The sequence below is a fragment of the Garra rufa genome, chromosome 25 (genome assembly GCF_049309525.1).
Source record: "Garra rufa chromosome 25, GarRuf1.0, whole genome shotgun sequence".
Classification (NCBI taxonomy): Eukaryota; Metazoa; Chordata; class Actinopteri; order Cypriniformes; family Cyprinidae; genus Garra; species Garra rufa.
In genome coordinates this window covers 18,343,451-18,363,365 of record NC_133385.1, presented here as the reverse complement: position 1 = coordinate 18,363,365, position 19,915 = coordinate 18,343,451, and the positions used below count along the sequence as shown (strand labels likewise).

At 28.8% G+C, this 19,915-nt stretch overlaps 1 protein-coding gene across 1 annotated transcript in view; it reads right to left on the bottom strand.

The window, feature by feature from the left end:
• The window catches only part of LOC141301378 (transcriptional enhancer factor TEF-1-like), a 62,470-nt gene that overhangs the window by 19,177 nt on the left and 23,378 nt on the right, over positions 1-19,915 (bottom strand). The window contains exons 4-5 of the mRNA XM_073831618.1: positions 1,371-1,435; positions 872-934 (exon numbers count right to left, since the gene is read on the bottom strand). Coding sequence (XP_073687719.1) covers positions 872-934; positions 1,371-1,435 — 128 coding nt within the window. The remainder of the gene's footprint in view (positions 1-871; positions 935-1,370; positions 1,436-19,915) is intronic.

Here is a 19,915-nt window from a genome sequence, read left to right as displayed (position 1 = left end):
AGCCCTGTGGCTGTAAACTAAATACTGCGTGCGGCATCCGGAAGTGCAGGCTGCAAAATGCCTACGCAGTGTTACGTATAGTTGTTTTTTCTTCGGAAGCAGCAGTGAGCGTTTAAACCTTCTGTAATAGTTACATATGAGTCCCTCAGTTGTCCTCAGTGTGAAAAGATGGGTCTCAAAATCATACGGTCATTGTTGGAAAGGGTTCAAATACACAAAAATGCTGAAAAAAAACAAAGAATTTTTCTGAAGAACAGCAGGCAGTTTAACTGTTTAGGACAAAGTCATGAACAACTATCACTAAACAAAAAAACACAGCTGTGGATTATTCAGATAACAACACAGTATTAAGAATCAAGTGTATGTAAACTTTTGAACGGAATCATTTTTATAAATTCCACAATTATTTTCTCTTGTGGACTATATGTAAACATATTTCATGTGAAATATCTTATTCAGGTCAATACTAAATAAAAAAATAACATGCATTTTGTATGATCCCTCTTATTTTGGTAAAATAAATGTAACATTTTGCAGATTTTGACCTCAACTTTATATCACACATTAAATATTTTGGTGTGCATGTGATGCCTTTCCAAAACAAACACACTTTTGTGTGAAACAGGAAGGAAACGGACAAACATGCAGAAGAAAAGAAGTTAGCCAGTTGACTGCATACTAAGCAGGCCAGTCACAAGCAGGAAATCTAGGTTACAGACAGCCAAACAGCAGGGCACTCGTGTATACACACACACACACACACACACACACACACACACACACACACTGTTCAGTACAGATATGGCCTGAGACGCTACACACACACACACATCAACACAGAGACTGTGTCAAACACAAGATTGGCATGTACCTTTAGCTTGGAGTGAAATTCTCTGGATTTCCTCCGGGCAAGAACCTGGATATGACTAGAGACCTGGTGACACACACACAAACACAAAAGGAGCATTTTGTAACCATGGAGATGAAAGGCCCCCTGCCATTAGCCACAAAAATATGCACTTTAATTACAAACAGAACATCCAACACAACCTTTCATATCATTTGTTTGAGAACAAGACAGGAGGAAAGCGATCGGCTATTTAATTTGTTAAAATTCCAGTTTTGAAGTCAAACTGACTTTAGGGTAAAATTGTAAAGATTTGCACTGAATTGAGAGCACAAAGCAACAGGTGTCCACTCGGCGAAGAAGGCTTTGGTAACCAAGGAAGGCAGTAAGCCAGCGAGACAACGTTTGGATGAAGCCATAAACAAAGTCTGGCTCGTCACAATGTGAATTTACTGGAAATAGCCTCTGTGACCAGCATTATTTATTTCATGTCACGCTCAGAAGTTGAAGAAGCTTTACTAACCTGCTTTCTCGTTCGTGTCTTGCCCGTTCTGAGCTTGATGTATCTGGCGATTAATTCGTTACGACCTGCAAGAGAAAACAAAGAAATATTTGATAATGGAACGTAACATTATACAAACAAATTATTTCAGTGACTTCACACTGATTCTTTCTTTTGCTTGTGTTTGCTGTAAAACTTTATTATTTAAGGTTACACCAATACACCAGTAGTGACGACCAGAAATGTATATTAAACACATACAGCAGATGAATATAGATGGAAATTCATGAAGAATTAACTAAAGTATTATACAACACAAACTACATACAATTAAAAAAAATAATTAAATAATTTTATATCAAATTATATTTTTTATTACATTTATTATTTATTATTTGATTTAAAAAAACAATTACACTAAACTATCACTAAATTAAATTAAATTAAATAATTTTAAATCAAAGTAATTTTTTTTATTAAATCACACTGGCCTACAACCCACATAAAAATTAAATTCAATCATTTTAAATTAAATTAATGTTTTTATTAAATTTAATTAGTTGATTTAAAAAAATAATTAATTGCACTAAATTATCACTAAATTAAATGAAGTTAAATTAAATCATTTTAAATCAAATTAAACGTTATTAAATTTAATTAGTTTATTAAAAAAACTAATTGCCCTAAATTAAATTAAATTAAAATTAAATTTTTATATTTTTTATTTAATTTAATTATTTGACTGAAACAAAATAAAAATAAAAAATAAAATTGCACTTAATTATCACTAAATTAAATTAAATTAAATTATCATTTTGTTTTATTAAATTACTGGTCTACAACCCACATAAAATTAAATACAATGAAAAATTTGTTTTAAATAAATTTAATGTAAAAAATGTAAAAAGAAAAATTAATTGCACTAAATTAAATTTAAAATTAATGAATTGTAGTAAATTAACATTAATATGGCACAGCCAAAGATAATTAATGTAAACATTGGCCAGTCACTGGCCTACAACCCAAATAAAATAAAACAAAAAACAACTAAATAAAATAAAATAAAATACTAAAAAATACTTTTAAATCAAGTTAAAATTTGAAGTTAAATCTAAATAAAATTAACTAAAAAAATCGATTTATGGATTGCACTAAATTAAAATAAAAATGCTTTTTAAATGATATGGCAGAAGCAAACAGTGCTCTTCATATAATACTATGATACTCAATTTAGGAGCTATAAAAGCATAATGTGAATACGAAATACTGAGCTTGTAGTGCTTTTAGAAGCTTGACAGTTTCTGCTCTTTAACATATAACACATGAAAATATATTGTGACCAGGGTGAACCTTGTCAGCCAACAAAGAGCGTCAGGGTATTTTCTCCAGCTAGCCTTTACCCAATGTGCCTGCAGTGTAATCTCTTCTAACCCAGACCTGGGCCTCCCTATTCTTCCAAACACAAACACGCGCGTACACACTCACACACAAGCTCTGTACGCTCACAATGTGGGCATTCATGCACACTCCGCTCTCAGATCAAAGACACTCCAAACGGCCAGCTGTAAGCATGCTTACTGCTGCATAATTCATTCTTTTCAGTCACTTGAAAACATGCTCAGCTGGACTTGGCAAACCTGCAAAACAACCTCCGGAGAGAAAAGGGACTTACAGGGACAGAGAAAGAGAGAGAGAGAGGGCCTGTCGACGAGTGTTGAGTTTTGAGAGTCTCCCCTGTGGAGTTTGCTAGACAAACCAAAGCACAAACTGATCAAAGAGACTAGCTTACTCTCAACAAGACATAAGATAAACAACATTATCATCACAGAATTACTCAATGACAGATGATTATTACTCAACACTCCCTTACAAACAGTGCTGTGGTACAGTGATAATATCAAAAAATAATCACACAAAAGATGATATATATATATATATAAATAAATTGCCATAAATTGTTAAATGCTTATTCTGATTTATGTATATTAAAATATATAAATAAATAAGAGAGCATATTACATTTTATTGCGTTTTAAATGAGTAAAAAAATCTTATTGACAAATTGGCAAAACCTAGGATAGTGGCAAATTTTAAAAATGTAGAATTACACCTAATTATGATTTGGGGTGAAAGTAATTTGTCTTTTAATACATAATGAATTGATTTTGGTTGTAAATATGCCTGACAAGACTGATATTTTAGTTGGTGTCTTCTGTAAATTAGGAAAAAATGTATGATATTTATTTTTTTGCTCAGAAAAAAACTAACAAAAATGCAATGAAATTAAACAGAAAACTTTCTAATATTTTTTGGAAAAACAACAACAATTTAAAGCAGTATTACAAGTTTTTATGCTTAAACACTTTGACCCATATATATTCAATTAAAATAAATAAATAATTAAATAAATAAATAAATAAAATAATTGTGTGCATGTAGGTAATTTATATGTATTAAAAAATTATATTTACTTACATCTTTACTTCAATACATAGAATGACATTTTTATTTTATCAAAGTATTAACAAGAAATATTTAATATTAACAACACAAAACAAAAATACAAACTATATTAATATGATAATAGTAATTATATAATATGTAAATAACATACATAGATACACAATTTTTAAATCATATATTACATGATATATTAATACATTAGTATTACATTAATTGTATATATTTTAAATATTTTATATAGTATATTGTATTATTATATGTAACTACTATATAAATAATAATTAATCTAAAAAATGTTTTATGTTATATATATATATATATATGAATAAAAAGTTAAAAAGAACAGCATTTATTCAAAACAGAATTGTTTTCTAACAATATATGTCTTTACTATCACTTTTTTTTAATCAATTTAACACATACTTGCTGAATAAAAGTATTAATTTCTTTCACAGAAAGAAATAAAAAAAATTACTGGCCCCAAACTTTGAACGGTAGTGTATATTGTTACAAAATGATTTCTATTTGAAATATTTTTTATGTTTTATTCATCAAAGAATCCTGAAAAAGTATCACAGTTTCCAAAAAAACATTAAGCAGCACATCATTGATGATAAATCAGCATATTAAAATGATTTCTGAAAGATTTTGTGACACTGAAGACCGGAGTAATAACTTTGCATCACATCAAATTACATTTTAATGTGTATTAAAATAGAAAACAACCATTTTAAATTGCATTTGTATATTACATATATTACATATATAATTACAATTATGAACTACTATAGATTATATATAATTATATAATAAAATATATATATATATATGGCTGATGATACACTAATAACAGGATATCTGAATCATCTAAAACTGATGACTCAGCATTGTTGTTCTCTTAGAAAGTTGTTCAGGTTTGGTGATGACTCACTCAACAACAGCGAGTCATTAAGAGCGAGTGATGACAAAAATGTTAAAAGCAAACACAGGACTAAGAGAGACTTATAGTTAAACCTCTGACCAAGAACGCTACAAGATGTGAATGTGTGCACTGAAATCAGCAGTAAAAAAAAACCCAGCGAGGGGGTCAAAGGCATTCCTTTATAGTGGCGTTACAAAAGTGTTGATGTTATGCTGGTGGAGGGCAGGCCACAAAAGCCGCTGAGGATGTGGTAGGTTAAAGGTCATAAAATTACAATATCAGCTTGATCAGCACAAACTGAGGAACACCCACTGTTTGCAATTAAAAGCCAACTGATAAATGGACCTCACACTGTTCGCAGGGTTAACCTCAGCGCGTCTTCAGTGGGGAAAGATGGCGCCAAAAATGGATCTCGTCAATCATCGTGCACTGACAGCTTTCTCTGCCGTCAGTCTCTTCCAACAAACAAAATGAAAGCATGTGATTTATGCTGTGATATCCAAAGCTGAGTGCTTTTCTCAGGATTTTTTAGTTTCTAAAGCAACAGGTACAATTGGGGCAGTCGGAGTCGGACTTGTAACCCAAAGGTTGCAGGTTCGAGTCTGAGGTCCGGCAGGGATTGTAGGTGGGGGGAGTGAATGTACAGCACTCTCTCCACCCTCAATACCACGACTGAGGTGAGTCCCTTGAGCAAGGCACCGAAACCCCCAACGGTTCCCCGGGCGCCGCAGCAATGGCTGCCCACTGCTCCGGGTGTGTGTTCACGGTGTGTGTGTGTGTTCACTACTGTGTGTGTGCGCTCGGATGGGTTAAATGCAGAGCACAAATTCCTGGTATGGGTCACCATACTTGGCCTCACGTCACCTCCTTTCCTTTCCTTTCCTTTTTCCTTTTCCAATGTCTGAAAAGTACAGTTCAACCAAAAATAAGATTTCTGTCATCATCTACTCACTCTTATGTCATTACAATCCTGTATGGCTTACATTTCAGTATTTTTCTAAGACATAGCTATCATATGGCTTCAGAAAACTTGGAATATAGTGCATGTGTTGTATATTATAGTAGCAGTGTTCATTTTGTCAGTCATTTTTTAATTTAGTCTTAGTCTATTAAATTAGTCTTGGTTATAGTCCTGTGTAAAATGTACTTTTTAGCCATTATCATATTAAGTCTGCCTCATCCTGTTTTGGTTTAGTCTGTTTTTTTTTTTTTTTTTTTCAACTGAATGTCTGAGCAATTTAGTCTAGTTTTAGTCAATGATAACTTTGAAAAACTAATAAACATTTTAAACTAATAAAAAATATTTATATAATCGTAATGATTGTTGTCATTTGAGGAATTTGCACAAATCAACAGAACGTAAACTCATACACATGGTTATTTGACCTCATCTAGTGTACTGGTTTATTATAGGCTATATAATATAAAAATTAGTGATTCAAATAATTCCAAATTGATGTTTCTTTATTAAAACAACAGCGGTTGAGTAAGTGCATTCATTCAGCAACCACAATTGCAAACAATATATACAGATCTTGTGACAGAACACTATGGAAGCCTGTTTCCGCCACTAAATAAAAAATAATAAAAAATAAAATAATAAAAATAAATAATAAACAAGGTTTTTGCGAATTTTTATCTCACTATTCTTTTTTTTTTCCCACTATTCTGACTTTTTTCTGAATTGCGAGATAAACTTGCAATTGCATTATAAAGTCATAATTCTGAGATCAAAAAGCAATTTTGAGAAGTGAAGTTGCAACTGCGATAAAAAAAGTCAGAATTGCAAGTCGCACAATTCTGACTTAACTCATAATTCTGAGAAAAAAGTCACAATTGCAAGATATAAACTCACAATTGCAAAAAAAAGTCAAAATTGTGAGATATAAACTCACAGTTGTGAGAAAAAGGTTAGAATTGCGCAATTGCAAAAAAATTCTCACATTTCTGACTTTTTTTGTAATTGTGAGTTTATATCTCACAATTCTGACTTGATAACTCATAATTCTGAGAAAAAAGTCAGAACTGTGGGATAAACTCGCAATCGTGAGAAAAAAGTCAGAATTGCAAGATAGAAACTCGCAATTGCAAGAAAAAAGTCAAAATTGCGACATGTAAACTCGCAATTCTGACTTTATTCTTGCAATTGTGATTTGATAACTCATAAATCTGAGAAAAAAAGTCAGACTTGTGAGCTATAAACTCAATTGCAAGAAAAAAGTCAAAATTGCGCAATAAAAAGAATTGCGAGTTTGTGTATTGCAATTCTGAATTTATAACTTGCAATTGTGAGTTTATATCTCACAATTCCGAGAAGAAAAGCCATTCTTTTTATTTTTTATTCAGTAACGGAAATGGGCTTTCATACAACACAGACGGGATGAATGACACTTTTATTTAAGCTGAACATGGACATGGCTAAACTTTAGCTTACTAGTTTGTCTGTGTTTTCAAATCATCGTCTGCGCTTCTGCAATAAAGAGCGAGCGTGTGCAGTGCACATGGTTGCCAGATTGCATAAATTAATTAAGCTCTGATCTGGGCATTTGAACTAGAGGTCGACCGATATTGGTTTTTACCGATACCGATAGCTAGGTTGGACCACACTGGCCGATACCGATTAATTAACCGATAGATTTTGAAAATGGATATTGAAGGGCAACTAAAATAGTGCTATACGATTTAAAAAAATAAATACTAAACCATACTTTGTAAATGAATAAAAATATTAATATTAATTATAAACTGATCATTAAAGTTATTTCATAGTTCATTAATGTTAACAAAATGAACTTCGAAATTTAACAATATATCAGTAAATGTTGAAATTAACACTTTAACAAGGAACAACACTTCTATTCTACAGCTTTCACCAATCTTAGTTGATGTTACAAATGGGCTCATTGTAAAGGGGTGGGAATCTTTAAATTTTAACATTTTTTTATTATATAAGCTGGCTACTTTTTAAAACAATTACTTATTTAAAATTAGTGTTCTTTAAGTGTCGGCAAGTTTACAGAAATAGTTATTGTTTTTTTCTTTTTCGTTTGATTATTACTGATGAGATCAGACAGTGGCTGCTTTAACAGGCTGCATTCAAACGAATGCAGATCTATTTCGATGTATCAGATATTTTGTCCTGCTCTGAAAACATAACTGACTGTGTGTACATCAGTTTCGTATAAAAGTATTTGAAAATCCAAGTGCATTTAACCGCATCTGCAATCAAGCTTTTTAGGACGAACAAACACAAAGAGCAATTGAAAGTCTGTCAGTGTATCTACTGCATTACAAACGGCAGAAATGAAGGCACATGTAAAGTCAAAAACTGCGATTGATAGCTCACACGGTCAAACAATACACACTTATTAGCTCACTGTGGAAATTCTGTGCAATGAAGCCAGCCGCGTTTCTGGCGCGCACGCGTGCCATATGCGGGAAAAACACACGCTCATTGAAGAGAGGATTGAGATGCGTCTGAGAATCTATTTTTCACCCACCCTTAATGAAACCGAACAAAAGTGCAGCGCTGTGTTGCGCGGACAACTTGCAGGTATCACACACACACACACAGGACGCGTTGTATAGTTCAAGCATAAAACTTAAACAGTTTATTTAATCACCAAACAGGCAAATGTTTACTTCAAGAATGATCAAAAAGCGGCAAAAGTTAGTTTAAACATGAAACGGAAAGAGAAAGTGCGATCTATATTGCAGCCATTTCAGAAACAATTTCTTTTCTGTTTTACATTTATGTTTAAATATGATTTGTTTTTGTTTTGTTTCAGTTTAATATGTTAATTACGAAAGAAGTTTGTGTAATTTGTAAATGTCATAAAGGACGTGGTATGAATTGGACGGCAATACGCCAGGAGAATTGGAGAGGGTCAGGCACAATTTTTGACCACTTCGTACGTTTTTATTTGTGGAAAATCCCTTCTTTAACGAATTTCGTTTTGTATTATTTTTATCTTAATTTTTAATAGATATTTTTGTTGATCAGTTATTAAAATCAAATAGGAACAGGAAAATGGCATTGTGAAATAAAGTGCGTAACAAGATGCAAACTCACCATGCTTTAACGGCCTGAAGAAAAGGCTAAAACATAAATTATAGCTCTATATTAAGCATACAGACTTAATTAGAGCTACAGAAATACAAATAGTTTGCTTAAATGCACAATACTTAATTTTCCAGCCCAGGGTCAAGTCTTTATGAACGATGTGGGACAGATGTGTAATGTAAAACTAAGGCGCGCTGTGACTGATTTTGTCGGCTGAATGAACACAGTTTGCTTTCTCATGTCTTTAAATCTGCAACTTTGCTGGCTAAAAATATGAACAGCTGGATATAAATCAATACAAATATATGGCAACAATCCTGGCATTAAACATTGCTCTGGGGCTTAACCTCTCATACTCTATGACAGCGGAGCATGAGCCGCTTCAGCAAAGAATGCAACCCGGAAAAACCATCGGCAAGGATTTTTGCCGATAACCGATAGTTCGGCCAATCAACTATCGGTGCCGATTAATCGGCAAAACCGATACATCGGTCGACCTCTAATTTGAACTTGTGATATCTGGCAACTGCACACATGACAGCTCGCACGTACAGCAGTCCGCAATAATTTTTTGTCTCCTTTTTTAGTTTCATCTTTTATCGTCAACAATATTGCATGCTGATAGAGTCACAGTCATCACTTACTGACCTTATTGTCATCTCGTCATTATCTCGTTTTAGTCATGGGAGAAAAGCTCGTCAGCTAATATTTTTCGCCATAGTATTTTTCATCATAGTACACTATAGTAGATACTTCATTGTGATTTTGAGTCCTTTTTGAAGCTTTAATACATTGAAGACAGTATACAAAATTGTTCGGTGTGCTGTAGGAAAATAAATGCTGATTTGAAACAACATAAGGGTGAGTAAATGATGACAGAAGTTTCATTTTTGGATAAACTAATCTTTTAGGGTGTGATAAAACAAGTAAAATCGCTAACATTGCAGCATTAGCTCTTTTCTAATATGAACCACCTGTATGGCAAGCCGTTTTAGCCTACAATATACTAAGTGTTACTCGTCGTAATTGCATTTTTACTAGTAACAAAAATGAATGGAAGTCAATGGAGACATATGACTAGTAAAAATGAATTTGTAGAGCTCTCTAATTGGAATTGGTACTAGTAAGAATTGAATTAGAGAGCTCTGTAATTGGAATTGTTACTGGTAAGAATTGAATTAGAGAGCTCTCTAATTGTAATTGTAACTAGTAAAAATTGATTTAAAGAGCTCTCTAATTGGCATTGTTACTAGTAGGGATTGATTATAGAGCTCTCTAACTGAATTGTTACTTGTAAAAATGCTTTTACGATGAGTAACGCTTAGTATATTTTAGGCTAAAACGGCTTGCCATACACCTGTGACTCTCTGGCCAACTCTATTTGTTCTTTATTTTGATTTCAGATAACACTAACTCAAGTCTCCATTCTCTGTGCTGAGACTGTCTGAGGAGAGTTTAGACTGCATGGGTCATTGAAGAGTAAGTGTGACGTCAGAAGTGAGACACGTGGCTCACTCACTCTCACACTTCATCATATGGTCATAATCCTATCAACTAAAATATCTCTCAGATATAAAAGTCATGAAATCAGATAAAACCATTTGGTTCACCTTACAAATCTTTGAAAAGCTTTGAGCATTTCAAATGACCCACGAGTATTGGGGTGTTGATCTCAGGGTGTGATGGTGACGGGCAGGACAGAAACCCCAAATCTTTGGGACAATGGCTCCACTGCCCTGCCAGGTCTGATGGATGACTCTGAGGTCTCGGGCTGCTATTAGAATCACAATGGCCCAAAATGAAAAATACAAAGACTTTCTGCAGGAGGTCCATGACTAAGGATTGACAAGTCTAAACTGAGACTGCAATATTCATAGCTGATTTCCAAGAGCTTATCGAGATACTTTATCGGTAGGTTTACGTTATATTTTAAGCAACAGAATACAACAATGAAGAACAGAATAGAACAATGATGGATATAATTTTCAATAATATTGCAATCACAAAAACAGGCTTGAAATAATTCACTCTGCATCAAAATTCTAAAAGCATGTCTAATGTATACTGTTTTATAAGAATTATATATTTCTGTACTTAAGTTGTTGTTTATTCTTTGTTTGGGTTTTAAAGTCTGTAATAATAATAATGATAATACAAATTTATTATTACTACTACTATTATTATTATTATCATCATCATCATTATAGAAATCTCAGGTAATATTTCGTGACATTAAAACATAAAAATTTTAATAATTTAATGATAATAAAAAAATACTAAATTAATAATAGTGTATTTTATAAACATAAAATGTGTTATAATAACTATTTAATATTTAATGAGTATGGTACAAAACACCAACAACAATAATAATTGTAATAATGATAATATAATACATATTTTAGTTAATTGTTATTTTCATAAAAAAAAAACTAAATTTTATTAAATATTAAATTAATATTATTATATTTTATAAACAAAAATGTGTTATAATAACTATTTAATATTTAATGATTATGGTATAAAACATCAACATCCTCAACAACAACAATTATATTAAAATATATATATATATTATGGTTAATTGTTATTATTATATAAAAATAAATTCAATAATACAAATAAACTAAATTAATAATATATTTTACAAACAAAATGTGTTATAATAACTAGTTAATATTTAATGATTAAAACAAAAATTATAATTGTAAAAAATAAATATTATAGCTAATTGTTATTATCAAATTTAAAAACAATAAAATAAATAAAATTAATAATATTATATTTTATAAAAACTATTTAATATTTAAAGATTATGGCATAAAATATCAACAACAATAATAATGGTAAAAATAATAATAAATATATTATAGCTAACTATTATTATCACATAAAAAATGAATAATAATAAAATAAAATACATTTATAATAATATATTTATAAACTAAATGTGTTATAATATGAAATATAAAAAATATATTATAGTTTATTGTTATTATCATGTAAAAAAACTTAATTCAATTTTATAATAACAATAATAATATTAATAAACTAAATTAATAATATTATATTCTATAAACATAAAGCTAATTGTTATCATCATAAAAAACTAAATTCAATTTAATAATAATAAAATAAAATAAATTTATAATATTATAAATATAATATTATTTTTATAATTATATTTATGGATATATAAACTAAATTAATAATATTATGTTTTATAAACATAAAATTTGTTTAATGAACTATTTAATGATTATGGTATAAAACATCAACAGCAATAATTTTTGTATTAATAATAATAATAAAATATATTATAGTTATTTGCTATTATCATATAAAAATAAATTTTATTTAATAATAATTATGAAAATAAGCTAAATTATTATAAAAATATATTATAGTTTATTGTTATTATCATGTAAAAAACTTATTTCAATTTAATAATAACAATAATAATAATAATAATAAATTAAGTTAATAATATTATATTATATAAACAAACAAAGCTAATTGTTATTATCATAAAAAACTAAATTCAATTTAATAATAATAAAATAAAATATTTTTTTAAATAAATATAATATTATTTTCATGATTATATTTATAAATATATAAACTAAATTAATAATATTATATTTTATAAACATAAAATGTATTATAAAAACTGTTTAATATTTAATGATTATGTTATAAAACATCATCAACAACAATAATAATTGTAATAATAATAAAATATATTATAGTTAACTGCTATTATCATATAAAAATATTTTATTTAATAATAATTATGAAAATAAACTAAATTAATATAAAAATATATTATAGTTTATTGTTATTATCATGCAAAAAAACCTAAATTAAATTTAATAATAACAATAATAATAATAAAAACTAAATTAATATTATATATTTTTAAACAAAACTAATTGTTTTGATCATAAAATAATATAATGATAAAATAAAATAAATTAATAATATTATTTTCATAATTATATTTATAAACTAAATTAATAATATTATATTTTATAAACATAAAATGTGTTATAAGAACTATTTAATATTGAATGATTATGGTATAAAACATCCTCAACAACAATATTTGTAATAATAATAATAATAATAATAATAATAAAATATATTATAGTTAATTGCTATTATCATATAAAAAAATACATTTTATGTAATATGAAAATATGAAAATAAACTAAATTAATAAAATTACATTTTATAAACATAATAATAATAATTATTATTATTATTATTATTAGGGCTGGGACACGATTAATCGCGATTAATCGTGTCCCAGCCCTAATTATTATATATTCACTATTATAATTATTTTATATTTAATGCTTATGGTTTAATTTATATTTATTACATTACGATGATATATTATGTGTAACTGAAAACAGAAGTATGTGACAGGTCAGTTAACAACTATGCATCATAATATTTTTTCCAAAAACATCAAATGTTGCAAAAACAATCTCAGCCTAAATCAAATCTAAATTCAGACAACTTCTTTCCACTCTTCACTCAGCTGCTAAGTTTTGGAAAGAGCTGAACTTAGATGTTTTCCATCATTACGTTAGTGTCCCAAAACAAACATGACTCCACCTTTCTAAACAACTCTGATCCAAATACACAGCTACACGTACAAAAGTTTGATTGTGATAAATCAAGCCATTCTGACCTGACTGTCACTCCATTGTCCAGTGACGCTAACAGACTTATCATCTACCTGCTCATTTAGTGCACGAGCATGAACGACAAAATGCCATATGGTTATAAGTAAAGGTCAGCCTCCAAAAGCAGATGGTGGTCTGAACAATCCCCTCTCTGGGAGTCAGTCAGCTTAAACTGATACGATCTGCAGGCTCAATGCAGGTGTTTCCCTGAGAGCAGGACCGAGGGGTGCGGCCAGCTTTCCCCCTGCCAGATAAAGCCATTCACACACACACACACACGCTTATGTGCACACACATGCCTGCTACCATCTGATTAGAGTTAGCCAGCTGTCCTCTGTGACGGCTAGAGCCCGTAACACGATGACACCCCTCCGTCCGCAAACCATTTTCAGAGGGAGGGTCTGAGAGGAAATTCAAGGCCAGATGGCAAGAGACCGTGACGGACAGTCTTTTCTTTTCCAGTGGACACCCCCCCACACAGCACTCATCCCGCCAAAACTGCTACGACTATTTAGAGAAACCAATTCGGAGAGGAAAGTTATGGCCATGATCAGACGGACCCAAATTGTACTTGATAAACTCGAAAACAATCAGGAACAAATCAAATATATTCAGGGAGCCTGGTCATCACTATCAACTTTTAAGTCAAACTTTATTCATAAAGCACATTTAAAAAGCAACAGAAGTTGAAGCAGGCACTGTAAAATGTAAAGAATAAAAGTTTAACTTTAATTTTTCTTAAAAAATGAGGATGAAAAAATAAATAAATAAATAAATAAAACATTACATGTTTCTGGTATTTTTCTGTGCAGTTTATCAAATAAATGTTTTACTTTTATAAAAATAAAACCGAGAGATAAAAGAAAAGAAAAACCCTGAAAAAAAGCTTTTATAAAAATAATATTAAAATATAAATGCAGTTAATGAAAGAAAAGTTTCTCTTTGTAAGCTTTAAAATAAAATAAACCATATCTAAAACAAATAAGCTTTTATTAAAATAAAATAGATAAAAAAAACATCTCTGAAAAAAAATAAGCTTTTATAGAAATAATAAAATAAAATGCAGTTTATCAAAGAAATATTTCTCCGTGGAAGTTTATATTAGAAATAAATAAATAAAATATTACATGTTTCTGGTCTTTTCTGTGCAGTTTATCAAATAAATGGTTCACTTTTATAAAAATAAAATTTGATAAAAGAAAAGAAAAGACAAGAAAAGAAACAATCCCTGAAAAAAAATAAGCTTTTACAAAAATAATAATAAAATAATATTAAAATATAAATGCAGTTTATGAAAGAAATGTTTCTCTTTGTAAGCGTTTATTAAATAAAATACACCATATCTGAAACAAATAAGCCTTTATTCAAATAAAATAAAATAAACCATCTCTGAAAAAAAATGAAACTTTTATAAAAAAAATAATAAAATAAAATGCAGTTTATCAAAAAAATAAAAAAAATATTTATCTGTGTAAGTTTATATTAAAAATAAATAAATACAATGCACAATCTCTAAAACAACTAAGCTTTTAAAAAAATAAATAAGAAAAATAAAATAAAATAAAAAAGAAATGTTTCTCTTTGTAAGCTGTTATTAAAATAAAGTAAAATAAAATAAATAAAATAAAATAAGATAAAATACACCATATCTGAAACAAATAAGCTTTTATTCAAAAGAAATAAAATAAAATAAAATAAAATGAAAAAAAGATAAAATAATAATAATTATTATTATTATAAACTGTCACAAATTTTTTTAGAATTAAATTTCAAGTTAAAATGAAAAAAAGTGTGTTTATCAAAGTTTAAAGAAATGTTTCGCTTTTATAACAATAAAATTAAATTAAAAAATTAAATACAATTTAATTAAAAATGCACCATCTCTAAAACAACTAAGCTTTTATAAAAATAATAAAATAAAATAATTGTGTGTGGTTTATCAAAGAAATGTATAAAAACAAAATATAATAATAAAATAAAATTCAGTTTATCAAAGAAATGTTTCTATTTGTAAGTTTTTTGTAAGTTAAAAAATAATAATAATAAAAAAGTACCATTTCTAAAACAACTACGTTTTTATAACAACAAATAAAATAAAAAAGCAGTTTATTAAAAGAAATGTTTTTCTTTTTAAGATTCTACTGAAATAAAATAAAAACATAAAATAAAATGCACCATCTCTGAAACAACTAAGCTTTTATAAAAAACAATAAGATAAAATAAAATGCAGTTTATTAAAGAAAGGTTTCTCTTTTTAATATTTTATTAAAAATAAAAAAATAAAAAAATAAAACAAAAAACTAAAAATAAATAAATAAAACGCACTATCTTTGAAACAACTAAGCTTATAATAATAAAAAATGAATAAGATAAAATAATAATATGCAGTTTATTAAAGAAATGTTTCTCTTTTTAAGATTTTATTTAAAAAAAATAATAAAATAAAATAAAATAAAATAAAATGACATTTCCAAAGCTGCTCAGGTTTCAACCAATGGAGGCCACTGGTTAAAAATCAAGTCCTGCCCTAAATTTATTCCCTTTAAAGGTTGTTATACTCAGCAATACATCACATTATGAACGTAAAATGGATTCTAAATCTGTTTCACCGTCAAACAGAAGGAAGCACTGCTAGTCCCAAGTCACAGTAAACCGCTCACTGCAGTATGCTTGATGTTAAAAGCCCTGCAAGTGCGTACACATACGAAAGTCTGCTACAGAAAAAGCTCTAGAATGCTGAAAGCTTCTCTTCCTGCGATAGAAAGAAACTGGAAACACAGAGTGGAAGGACTCAGTTTGGAGCTTTTTTTCTTTAATGGGAGCAATTAAGCATGCTTCCTGTGTGTGTGTGTGTGTGTGTGTGTGTGTGTGTGTGTGTGTGTGTGTGTGTGTGTGTGTGTGTGTGTGTGTGTGTGTGTGTGTGTGTGTGTGTGGACATGTAAGTGAGCACAAGTGTGCTTGTCTGACTGTGTCCTAACATGGTGCGCTGGCTGGAAACATCACACCAGTCTGCTGGAAATCACACGTGGAAAATCCAAACAACCCCAAATGACCTCTCGCTCACTCCCTCTCAGACTCTACCGCGCTTTCTCCCTCATTTAGTTTTGCTTGATAAAGTTGCTGTGTGCAAACGTCATGAAAGGAGAGCTAAAAATGGCGTTTGTTCGTCTGCCAAGATAAACTTGACAACCAAATGAAGTTTAGATTGAAGACAGAAACTTGTGTAACAAAGGCACACTGAATGAGCTAATGTGTATTTTAATGTGATGAACATTCAAAATAAGATGTGTGGTTTCAATTATTCTATTTTTAATATTGAGGACTTTTGTATGTGCAGCAACATCACAGATTTTTTTGGAATTGAAGTCTTGATTCACATGCAACTTTTTCCACCATTGCTGTACATACAGCACTAATAAAGCAAACTAGGGAAGCATGGTAAGCAAAATAAAACTGAAATCGTGATATGGCTCATTACAACTGTCGAATCACAAAGGGTGTTATATAGATACATTTCAGAGTTTAAAAAATGTTTTAGAGTGAAGTGCAACACTAATAAAAAAAAATGCAGTTTATCAAAGAAATGTTTTTCTTTGTAAGCTTTTATTTTAAAAAAAACCCCACTAGAATAAAATTATTATTTTTTATTATTTATTATTTTTATTATTATTTAATTACTAATACTATTATTATAAAATAAACTATCCTAATAATAATAAAATAAATAAACAAAATTTAGTTTATTAAAGAAATGTTTCTCTTTGTACGCTTTTAAAATAAAATAAAATAAAATAAAATAAAATAAAATAAAATAAAATAAAATAAAATAAAATAAAATAAAATACTTCCAATGGTTTTAGTGTCTCTTCTTAGTTGCTCGGTTTCCAGTAAATGCTGCTAAAATTAAATAATAATAATAATTATTATTATTATTTTACTACTAATACTATTATTATAAAATAAAATAAAATAAAATAAAATTAAATTAAATTAAAATAAAATAAAATAAAATAAAATTCAGTTTATCAAATAAATGTTTCTCTTAGTAAGCTTTTATAAAAAATAAAACAATATATTATATATATATATATATATATATATATATATATATATATATATATATATATATAAATATAATGGCATAAAATACTTTTTGTGCTTTAGAGTGGCTCGGTTTCCAGTAAATGCTGCTAAAATAAAATAATAATAATAATCATTATTATTTTTTACTAGTACTATTACTATTATAAAATAAATTAAAATAAAATAACAAAATAAAAAAGCAGTTTATTAAAAAAATTATCTTTGTAAGCTTTTAAAAAAATAATAAAATAAAATAGTTTTAGTGCTTTTAGTGTCTCAGAGTTGCTTGTTTTTTTTTACTACTATTATTATAAAATAAATAAAAATGTTGTAAATAGAAATGTTGCTCCTAGTAATCTTTTATAAAAATAGCATAAAAATTATAATAAGTTAAAATACTTTTAGTAGTTTTAGTGGCTCAGCTTCCAGTAAATGCCACTAAAATAAATGTATTATTATTATTATTATTATTTGTATTATCATTATTGTTTTTTTATTACTAATACAGTTTTTTATAAAATAAACTAAAATAAAATAATAAAGTAAAATGCAGTTTATCAAAGAAATGTTTCTCTTTATAAGCTTTTATAAAATAAAATAAAATAAAATAAAATAAATACTTTTAGTGCTTTTAGTGTCTCAGAGTGGCTTGGTTTCCAGGAAATACTGCTAAAATAAAATTATCATTATTTTATTACTATTATTAAAAAACTAAAATAAAATGCATGTTATGAACAGTTTAGCAAATAAACGTTTTTCAAACTAAACTAAACTAAAATCATCTCAAACTATTAACAAAATAAAATAAAAATAACAATAATATAATAAAATAACATATAACAATAATAATAATAAAATGCAGTTTATCAAACAAATGTTTCTGTTTGTAAGTTACGAAAATAAAACGCTGTTTTTTTAATTGCATTTTGAAATCGTAATAAAAAAATCGAATCAATAATATCACCTAAGTCCAAGTCTAGTAAAAATCTTACACACCACTGCATGAAAAGCAATAGCACACTTCTTCAAAAACAACTGTACAAAAACATTGATTTCCAGTGCAGAACATAATAAAATACATGAGGAACAAAAGCTTTTTTTTTCTTTTTTACACACAGCCACCACCGAGCAACAATAACATGTATTATGCGGCTCAAGGACTCTCTGTAACATGATATCAGTGTCTGTTTCAATCACTCATCCGTCTCAAACAGTTAAAAGGTGTGAGGATGAAGCATGCTGTGTCCTGTCTCCTAACTGGCTCTCAGTCAGGTAACATCCAGACCTCTCACACCTATCCAAGCCAAATGAGAGCATTAATGCGCCTCAGACAGGACTCATTTCTCGTGTCCATTCCCCCTTGGGAGACCGTACCTCCACAAAGCCTCTTTTTCAAATTCGCACGCCGTCCCTAGAGAAACATGATTAAACTCTGTACCTCAGGGAAAGAAAAATGGCCAAAATTACTCCTCTGCCCCATTTTATGCAACACAAAAGAAGCAAAGCGCAGGTTTAAAGTGGGAATATACATAGCTCTTTCGTAGGCCTTGAAAAGTAAAGACCTTTTTTTTTTTTTTTTTTAAATGCTCCACATCTAGGGACCTCCTCTGGAGCACAATACAGCCCTAAACACAAAAGCAATGTCCTGTGTGATTTTACGAACGCTTCTTTCAGACAACACCTGTTTCCCACCTGAATCCATCAAACCGCATCTCACCTTGACAAGCTTCCTGTTCCTTTATCATTATGTAAGAACGTCTTTCTGTGTGACTCTAAACATGCCCGTAGGTGGAGGTGTGGCGCTTTGTCATTCACAACCTGGATTTTGTAAGGTTTTAAAGCATAATAAGATATTTAAGTACAGTGAGTAAGCACTTATGAGTGTATTACAAGTCTAATTTTCAGTAACATCATCTCATTTGATCGTTTTAAAACTATTTAAATAATGATTTTTAAATCGCAAGGGGATAAAATCTAATACGACTGTAATACAAGTTCAGTGACTAAACTGTACTGTTCAATCCAAAATAATTATATATATATTTTTTGAATCTGGCTCACACCATTGATCATTCCTCAACTTTACCGTCGCCTATTGATGTGCAAAACTACATATTTGCAAAATCAGTTGTTATTTAAGTAGTTTTATTTACTTTGGACACATTATTAGGAGGTGTTTGTATTAAACATGCTATTTGTTTCATAACTAAATTATAATCATTACAATAAATAAATAAAACAATAAAAATAAAAATACATTATATAAATAATTAATAGTTAAATACAACTAAAATAAATAAATAAATAAATTTTATCATAAACATACTGGACATTATATAAT